Genomic DNA, 9,919 nt, shown 5'->3' on the forward strand with positions numbered 1-9,919 from the left:
ACGGGAAGCACTCTGAACGCCTGAAGGCTATGTATAGACCTGGTAAGTGCCCCTACCTGCGGGACCAGAGATTCTCAGAGGACTGGAGTAAATACATGAATTATTTGAAAAGCAATTGTAATCAACAGATTACGCTAGTAGGATTGCAAGAAGTTTTGTAAGGAGGATTATGCGAATTATTGCAGAGAAAACCATGATAAGAATTATTAGTGAAGGAGTAATACTGAAAATTATGAAATGCAGATTAAGTGAAAAGCTTGGAAAATCTTCAGATGCAGTTGATGGAAGTCCAAAACATTGTTATAAGATAAGAATGTATGTTATATGATTTTTGGAAATTATCTGTAAAAACTAATATGTGTGTGTGTGTGTGTGTGTGTGTGTGTGTAAGTGTAATTGCCCTTACTAAATTACTTAATTCTTAACTGGTTAACATCCCTAATTTTCATATTATAATAATAACTTTAAAAAAAAAAAATTATTTTCCCAAAAACTTAAACACTAAAAAGAAGAAAAACAATACAATACAACACATCAAATTAACAAAACAAGACAAAGACAATAAGATAAATCAAACAATTTCATTATCCCATCTTTCATTCACTTATTTCCACGACCTCCTCACACCTCCCTTTTTGTATTCCACTTCTGTTAATTATTTCAGCAATTCCTTTCCATCTTCCTCTGTTTTCTATCCTATAACTCATTCTAACCTTATTTTTTCCTTTAATGCTCTATTAACCTATCTGTACTTAGTTCCTTATAATATTTCTACTAAAGCCATATAACTTCATTCCAACATTTTCTAGCATTCATTAATTTTACAATATTTCTGTAGATAGTCTTTAAACTTTTTCCAATCTTCTTCCACCGACTTTTCTCCCTGGTCTCGGATTCTGCCAGTCATTTCCGCCAGTTCCATCATATTATAATAATAACTTACACAGTACCGTGTGGGATCCTCATCTGACAGCATCACCACATCTTAGAATAATGTTTTGGATGGGCACCTCTGGCCAGCGGAAGATTTGGAGGGACGAGAGGGCACATGATCACATCTCCTTTGGCCCTGGATAATTGGCTGCTTGCTTAAATGGCCTCCCCAAATCTGCCACCTAGAGTGGTTTGCCTCACCTTGTCCAACGACAGGGCCGGCCCAGGTTTCGGCTCCTTAATGTCCCCCTCTGTCGGCATACATAGCTGACTTAGGTCATGTCCGCACTGTGCATTTAAAGCGCTCTTATAGCATTTCAACAGTCATGGCTTCCTCCAGCGATGTTAAGGGGGCTGGGAATTATAGTTCTGAGCAGCTAAACTACAGCTCCCAGGATTCTTTGAGGGAAGCCACATGCTTTCGGTGTATAGTGTGATTGATGTGACTTGGAAATATGGGAAGCCGCTGCCGTGATTTGCCCTTAGAAAACACTGCACAGATTAATTCTAGCCAATCTATTCCAGCAGCAAGGAGGTATCACTCCTTCTGCCGGCTCCTCCATCCATCTCTCTCTCTCTCTCTCTCTCTCTCTATCTCTCTCTCTCTCTCACACACACACACACACAGAGAGAGAGAGAGAGAGAGAGAGAGAGAGATTAGCAGATTATTTACAAGGTTCTTCAGTTCAGTTGCCCAGAAAATGAGCTAGCAGTTACCCAAAAGTTCAGGAAGCTTCTGTTTTTGCCCCCAGATTTCTCAGCCTTATCTTTTCCTGTCACCTGTAAGGATGGGTTTGTATTACAAGGACCCTCCAGTGGCAATTTCCTCCTGGCTTTGGAAAAAGAAAATAACACAAACCCACAAAAAACAGCTGGGTGGCTGTACAAGGAAGGATGTCAAGGCCTCTGCAGCAAATTTTTCTCCAGTGTCAGGCACACCAACCCTGGAGTTGAGTGAGGACTGAGGACACGTCCAGACAGCACCCTTATTTTGGGGGGGGGGGGGGGGTTCAGTCACATGCTGGCAAATTCAGGCTGCACGATTGAAGCTGATTTGGGGCTCCTGAGCAGCAAACCTTCCCACTAAAAATCGGACTTTTGGCAAGGAGGGAAGCGTGGAACGATAGCGCTTGCTTTGACCCAATGTACTCACTGTGCCTTTAAAGCATGACTCCCCCCCAAAAAAAAGAATTCTGGGAAGTGTAGTTCATTAATAATAATAATAATAATAATAATAATAATAATAATAATTTATACCCCGCCCTCCCCGGCCAGGGCTGGGCTCAGGGCGGCTAACACCGAACAAAATTACAATACAACATAATAGAAAAAAGAAAAAAAACAGTTAATTAAAATACGGCTTAAAATGCAACTTCATTTTAGTAGTAGCCCATAAATCAAGACCATAAAGGGAGGAAACATCAGATATTCACCCGAGCCAGGTATCCATGCTGGTCCTACATGGGCCAGCAAAAAAGCCAAGGGAAAATTTATATACCAAATCCCATATAAGGGGTCAGAATGAGTCCAAGCTGGAGGCCAGGTGGAACAGCTCTACCTTGCAGGCCCTGTGGAAAGATGTCAAATCCCGCAGGGCCCTGGTCTCTTGTGACAGAGGGTTCCACCAAGTCGGGGCCAGTGCTGAAAAGGCCCTGGCCCTAGTTGAGACCAATCTAACCTCCTTGAGACTCGGGACCTCCAAAGTGTTGTTATTTATGGACCTTAAGGTCCTCCTCGGGGCATACCAGGGTGCTGAGAATTGTAGGGCCTGATATCCTTTGCGGGAGGGCCCATGTGCTTTAACTTTGCGGTGCGTCTGCAACTATTAAAATCCCTTCCCCGCAAACTAAATCAGGATGAATGCTCAGTCAACAGATTTCAAAGAATTGCGGGGCTGGAAAGGACCATGAGGGTCATTTAGTCCAATCCCCTGCAATGCGGGACTTTTCCCGCTAAAGATCGAAGGCTGAAATAGCATTGAAATGGGATGATGTTATAACTGCCCTCTCACACCACCGTGAGCACAAATAATCGTTGTTGTTGTTGTTTAGTCATTTAGTCGTGTCCGACTCTTCGTGACCCCCTGGACCAGAGCACGCCAGGCACTCCTGTCTTCCACTGCCTCCCGCAGTTTGGTCAAACTCATGCTGGTAGCTTCGAGAACACTGTCCAACCATCTCGTCCTCTGTCGTCCCCTTATCCTTGTGCCCTCCATCTTTCCCAACATCAGTGTCTTTTCCAGGGAGTCTTCTCTTCTCATGAGGTGGCCAAAGTATTGGAGTCTCAGCTTCAGGATCTGTCCTTCCCGTGAGCACTCAGGGCTGATTTCCTTCAGAATGGATAGGTTTGATCTTCTTGCAGTCCATGGGACTCTCAAGAGTCTCTTCCAGCACCATAATTCAAAAGCATCAATTCTTCGGCGATCAGCCTTCTTTATGGTCCAGCTTTCACTTCACTTCCATACATCATTAGCACAAATCATCAAGGATGCACAGTTAGAAAGGACCCTCACTTTATCCATTTCTGATCAGAGGCCCAGGACAGGATTTACAACCTGGCTCCTGGCTCCCTCTTTGGGGACGTTTCCTCTGCTCATCTCTCTCCCGCAACCCCTGCATCCTGTCTTGCCTGGGCTTCTGAGCCTTCTCACGCCCCAGACGTCAGCCGCTTCAGCTTGGCTGCCACCTCAAGGGTTGATGAGCCGAGCCAACGACGCGGAGATTTCCTTATTCTCCAGACAATGAGCTGCGCTGCTTTGCACAGGAAAGTCCTGAGCCATAAATCCAGCCGGTGGTTGGGGAAGCGAGCCCAGGGAATCCATCTTCTAGCCAGAAGTCCAGAACTGCAAAGCCTGCTTTGGGCTGCTCTCAAATGCTAGAATCTTCTTCAGTGCTGCATCGTTCAAGTCCTGGAAAGAACACGATCAGTTTTCGTGTGCACCAAGTTGGGGAAAGCTGGTAACGCTTTTGTTGGAAGCCTGAAGGTAGCATTCAAAAGTGGTCCGTGACTTCTACCACCTCAAGCTTCCTGGCCCTGTAAAAACACCGTTTCCTGGAAAGAACACCCTGCCTAGCACAAGTCCAGGATATCTGCTTTGGCACGTCTTTCTTTCCCCACCTACTGCCTTGACTTCTTTCTGCATCCTCCTCCTCTTTCTTCAGCACCAAAATGCTCTGCCTGACATCACTTAACCTTTTGCTTGTCTCCATGCTCCCCACTTGGAGGGCCTGCGGACATTCCATGACATCACGACAGCTCGACCACTCAGGGCCGGTCCTACCATTCGTCAGAGTAAGGTGGCAGATTCCAGTGTGTGTGTGCACAGGTAAACAATGTTGGAGGGCAGTCGCTAGGTGTGTGCTGCAAAGCCTGCCCTGCTTGCCCTAAGCCAGCCTGCAACCCTCAGGTGTGGTGGAGGACAGGTTCCTGTCATCAGTGCTGAAGGAACCTCCTCCTGCCGGCTTGATCAGCTTTTGAGCATGGAATAGGAGGCAGCGCTATCTTAGCCTCAGGTGGCCAAAAAGCTTGGGCCAGCCTTGCAACCAGTGGCGAGCAAAGAGCAGGGGGCGAGGGAGTGTATCTTTTTTTGGGGGGGGGAGGGAAATATATTGAGGTTTTCACATTACAATAGGGGAGGAAAACCCAAACTAAACCACAGGAAATAAAGAAAAGAAAGATACCGAAGAGAGAAGGAACAGAAAAAAGCTACAAGGTACTCCCCCAGCACTAAATAATAATAATAATAATAATAATAAATTTTGTTTATATCCCGCCCTCCCCGGCCAGAGCCGGCCTCAGGGTGGCTAAACACCAATAAAATCACAGTAAAAACATAATGGGGGGAACAATTTAAAATACAAGTTAAAATGCAATTTAAAATGCAGCCTCATTTTAAAAGTAGCCGATATCTTAACTTTCATCCTGAACAGGGGGGTTGTATCCAAGATTAGTCAGAGCAGACCCATCAAAATAGCCACAGCTCCCATAAATTTTGATGGGCAGTATCCAATGCATTCATATTATTATTATTATTATTTATTACTTATAGCCTGCCCATCTGACTGCGTTGCCCCAGCCACTCTGGGCAGCTTCCAACACAATGTAAAAACACAGCCAGACATTAGATATTAAAAATTTCCCGATACAGGCTGCCTTCAGATGTCTCCAGAAAGTTGTGTAGCTGTTTATCTCCTCGACATCTGACGGGAGGGCGTTCCATGGGGCGGGTGCCACTACTGAGAAGGCCCTGTGCCTGGTTCCCTGTAACTTCACTTCTCGCAGTGAGGGAACTGCCAGAAGGCCCTCGGAGCCAGACCTCAGTGTCCAGGCTGACCAGTGGGCTTGGAGACACTCCTTCAGGTATACAGGGCCGAGGCCTTTGAATGCATGGTGTGAATGTGGCCTGACAGACACATGTGCTGCTCTTAAGAGCCAATCTTCATAAGCTGCTGCTTCGGTCCACCCAGGTTCATGCTCACATCATCAGCCACCTGAAGAGAGAGATGCCGTCCGTTTTTGGCAAGGACAACAAGAAGAAAGCGCTGATCGCCAAGCTGCCCGTCATCTTCGCCAAGATCCAACTTGAGCATCACATCTCGCCGGGCGATTTCCCCGACTGCAACAAGATGCAGGTGAGGGCAGTTTCCTCGTCTCCCATCGCACTCATCTGAAGCAGCCATGATAGGCAAAACAACACAAGTTTCCCTGTACTGTACTAGATCCCATCTCCTTAATTTTTTTGCCATGGTCCTCACTTCAGGATCAGGGGTAGAGAATCTGTGTCCCTTCCAATGTTGCTGGTGGTGTGCAGGCAGAATCCTCACCTAGTTTAATTGGCTGCTTGGATGCAGAGAAGTGGAGGGAGGCACCAGCTGGGGAACCCCCAGGGGAAGAAGGCTCAGAGCCAGGGGGTGACAATGAGTGGCCTGAGGGAGAAGACAGGGAAAAGGAAGTGTGGGGAGCTGAAGAGCTAACAGGGTTTAGTGAGCGGGAAGAGGCTGTGGCAGAGAGCAGTCCAGAATCAGAGGCAGAAGCAGAGGCTGGAGAGGCAGAGATGTGTCAGGCTGTTGAAGAAGCCAGGGGGTCTCCCCCTCCTTCTGAAACAAGCTCCCCTCCTGGTCTCCCAGAACCAGAAGAGGCATGAAGAGGGCAGAGGAGAAGTTAGCTTCATGCAGGCACAGTCTCAGATTGCTTGGGGAAAGCCCTGGAGAGGAGGGGACTTAGGCAGCTGTGAGAAGGCCTTCACTCTCAGCAACTGCTTCATGTGGGCAAGACCTACTGGAGACCTACTGGCACTCCTGTGCAGATCCTGTTTTTGCTAATAGTTAACTCCAACTTAAGGGATGTGGGTGGCGCTGTGGTTTAAACCACAGAGCCTAGGACTTGCTGATCAGAAGGTTGGCAGTTTGAATCCCCACAACGGGGTGAGCTCCCGTTGCTCGGTCCCTGCTCCTGCCAACCTAGCAGTTCGAAAGCACATCAAAGTTCAAGTAGATAAATAGGTGCTGCTCTGGCGGGAAGGTAAACGGCGTTTCCATGTGCTGCTCTGGTTTGCCAGAAGCGGCTTAGTCATGCTGGCCACATGACCCGGAAGCTGTACGCCGTCTCCCTTGGCCAATAAAGCGAGATGAGCGCCACAACCCCAGAGTCGGCCACGACTGGACCTAATGGTCAGGGGTCCCCTTACCTTTAACTCCGACTTGCTCAGTGTGATTTACTGCTGGCTCGCTCCTGTCACCCAGCTTCGGGGGCTTCAGCATCACTTAATGTATATAGAATATAGCATTGTATTCAAGCAGGCAGGAGTGCCACAGGGCTAGTCCCATAAGCTATGCCACTTCCCCCTCTCCCAATTCTTTCTAGGAGATGCTCATGGTGCACGACTTCACCAAATTCCACGGGCTGAAGCCGCGCATGGTGGATGCTTTGGACGAGCTGCTGACGCTGGACATTGCCAAGCTGATGCCGCTCCTGCGCCAGGAGGAGGTGGAGGTCCCCGAGCAGATTGTGCACGGCGGTGCCTTCGACGGCACCCGCAACGGCCCCTTCATTGAAGGAGCGACCGAGGGGGCCTACGAGGGCATGGACGACGACGAGTGGGTAGTGACCAAGGACAAGCCCAAATACGACGAGATCTTCTACAACCTGTCCCCTATGGACGGCAAGCTGAGCGGCACCAAAGCCAAGAATTGGATGGTCACCACCAAGCTGCCCAACTCCGTCCTCGGCAAGATCTGGAAGCTTAGCGACGTCGACCGCGACGGCATGCTGGACGACGAGGAGTTTGCTCTTGCCAGCCACCTCATTGAGGTCAAGCTGGAGGGCCACGGTCTGCCCTCCGACCTGCCCCGCCACCTTGTGCCGCCCTCCAAGCGTCGGCAGAAGGGGTCGGCAGAGTAAGGAATCTCCCCAAGCTGGCCTCCATTCCTACGCCAAGGCTTGAACTGCTCCAGTAGGCCTTGGTTTGGCTCCGACTTTTCATTTTCCACCCCTATCTGGCTCAAAGCCCTCGTGAAAGCCTCGTTCTCCCACAGCATGGCAGATCCCGCTTCCTGCTCCCTCCTTCAAGCCAGTCACCACTTCTGCCTTCTTCTTCGTCCCTACTGGACTCAAAAGAAAACTAGAAAAGTTCCAGTCCGCTCCAGCAGGCTTCAGTTCCTCACGTAGGCCTTAGTCTTCCAAGCATCGTTTCAACTACTTCAGTTGGTATCATACTCCAGGTTTCCACTTCCTTCTCCCAGGCCTAGTTGGGCCGGTGGCCGTTGGCCCTCACACGTGCCAGACTTTCCCAGGAGGTCTTCCTCTCTCAAAAAAAGAGCTCCCCGCAGCCATGCGGCAATAGTTATCTCACACTTGAGCTACCTGCTTTCTTGGCACCAGCTTCGGACTCTTCTCTTGCCGCTCGCAAACGAAGAGAACCTTGACCCAAGAATCCTGACCTTTTTTCACTGGGTCTTGGCCTTGTTGCCAGCTCAGACTCCAATGTGTGCCCTTCTCATTCCTCTGGTTCCATTAGAAACCTTCTCTGCGTTGAACTTCCCTAGCTGGACACCTCAAGGCTGCTCGGGGACATTATTCCGGCAGGGCCTTATGGACAGCGACGGTCGAAGGTTTCCTTGGTGGCGTTGCTGCCGCCATTACTCCTTGCCGGACTCGCCCATCAGTCAGGGGGGCGACGTGAGGCAGGAGTGAAGGAAGACCGGCAAGGGAAAGGACAGAAACATCAGTCCACACTCAGGTCCACGTGCAAACCTGACCAGGAAGCCTTTAAAGAAATCAGGGAGAGGGTATCCATTGACCCACCCTGGCCTACTGCCACCAGTAGGCTTGGTTCAACTACAGTGTCCACCTTTTGGAGCAAGGTTCACAGAATGAATGCTCACCTAGCAACCCTTACATGCCCAGAGTACAGGACCCTCTAGGGAAGGGCTATAGCTCAGTGGTAAGGAACCCGCTTTGCATGCAGAAGGTCCCCGGCATTTCCAGGTGAGGTTAAAGAAATGGATGGGGCTTGTCATTTCACAGGTAGTGTTGGTGGAAGAAGAGAGCTTTGCCTGGGTTTCTTTTCCATCCTCGCAAGTGAAAATTATGCCTTGGGTGTTTGTTGGCTTGGGAAGGCAAAGTAGAAACCATGGGCTAGATAGATAAACCGAGTTAAAAGAATTCCCTTATTTCCCATTGGAGAGGTGCCCTTCACAGCGAGAGCCTGCCTGGAATGTGCAAATCCCTCAGGGAAAACAAGGAGAGTTGGGCCAGCAGGAGACCAGCAGATGTTGGAAGTGCCTCCTGGCACCATGCCCCCCGGGTGGCAGAGAATGCTTGAGGCGGTGGCCCTTCAAATCCAGCCTTTGAGATGGCCCTCTTTGCAGACCAGGGAGGCAAAAGCGTCTTCCACCTGGAGATGGGATTAAGAGCGCTCGCCTCAATGCAACAGGCATTTCCCCCAACCACCCCACCTTCGGGGAAGACGTTGGCAGAAGCAAGAGCTTCTTAGGAGCCCCTTCCCAAGTGTTATGGGGTGGAAGCTCCTACACAGGAACAAAAGAGGTGGCTTTAAAAGAGGAGTAGACAAATTCATGGATGATAACGCCGTCCATCCCCATCAGCCATTATGGCTGTTGCCACCTCCCAAATTGGCATCTGGTTGGCCACTGTGAACCCAAGATGGCCCACTGAACCAGATCCAGCAGGACTCTTCTGATCCTCTTAGCAAGCTCTGCTTCAGCCCACATTTGCTGGGTTCAAGCCAGAGCCGGCCCTACCGGTAGGCAAGAGGCGGAAACCTGGCCTTCACGTTCACAGGCCAGATTTCGGGTGGGTACCACTGAAAGGCGTCGTCATTTGCTCCGTTTGTCGTTAAACATTTTGTCATGCCTGAGGGAGACTGCCGCTCTGTTTTCTCTGTCTCAGAAAACCAAATGCCTTGGAGCCTTCTCTGGGCTCAAGTAGGGTCGTTCCCTATGGAGGCCTGCGACACGGTGAGGAAGTTGCTGCCGTCCCATCCACTCCTCAAAAGCCTCGGCTGGTTTTTGAGAAACCACACCCCAATTGCTCTGGCTGCCTGTTTGTGCTGACTACTGAAATAGCCTCCATTCCTAGGCCTGAATACTGCTGCAGGCCACACCCCAAGCTCTCCTGGGATTTAGCTTCCTCCAAACTTCATGCTTTTTCTACTGGCCAAAGGCCAAGTAGAGGCCTGAGTTGACCTCACAGCCAAGAAGATCTCCATCCATTTGCAAGGGTGAGGTGGTTGAGAAAGTTGAATAAGGGCTGATGACCAGATGGGCAGTCTATGGCTTGAGGCTTACATTGGAATAAGGCACCTCAAGTTAGGAATCGGGGAGCAATCTGCTTCAGCTTGCACTGATGAATTTACCTACCTAATCCACATGCCCCAAAACAATATGCAAACCAAAAACACAGCCACCCTTTGAAATTTGCACTTTTCTGTTCTATAGCCAAATAAAAAGATGAATGTGTTAGCAGA

General features: G+C 49.3%; 1 protein-coding gene across 1 annotated transcript in view; it reads left to right on the plus strand.

The window, feature by feature from the left end:
* Positions 1-9,919, plus strand: part of EHD2 (EH domain containing 2) — a 59,969-nt gene extending 50,050 nt beyond the window's left edge. The window contains exons 5-6 of the mRNA XM_081018942.1: positions 5,400-5,564; positions 6,796-9,919. Coding sequence (XP_080875068.1) covers positions 5,400-5,564; positions 6,796-7,332 — 702 coding nt within the window. The 3' untranslated portion in view covers positions 7,333-9,919. The remainder of the gene's footprint in view (positions 1-5,399; positions 5,565-6,795) is intronic.

Source organism: Podarcis pityusensis, assembly GCF_964106645.2.
Source record: "Podarcis pityusensis genome assembly, chromosome: 8".
Taxonomy (NCBI): domain Eukaryota; kingdom Metazoa; phylum Chordata; class Lepidosauria; order Squamata; family Lacertidae; genus Podarcis; species Podarcis pityusensis.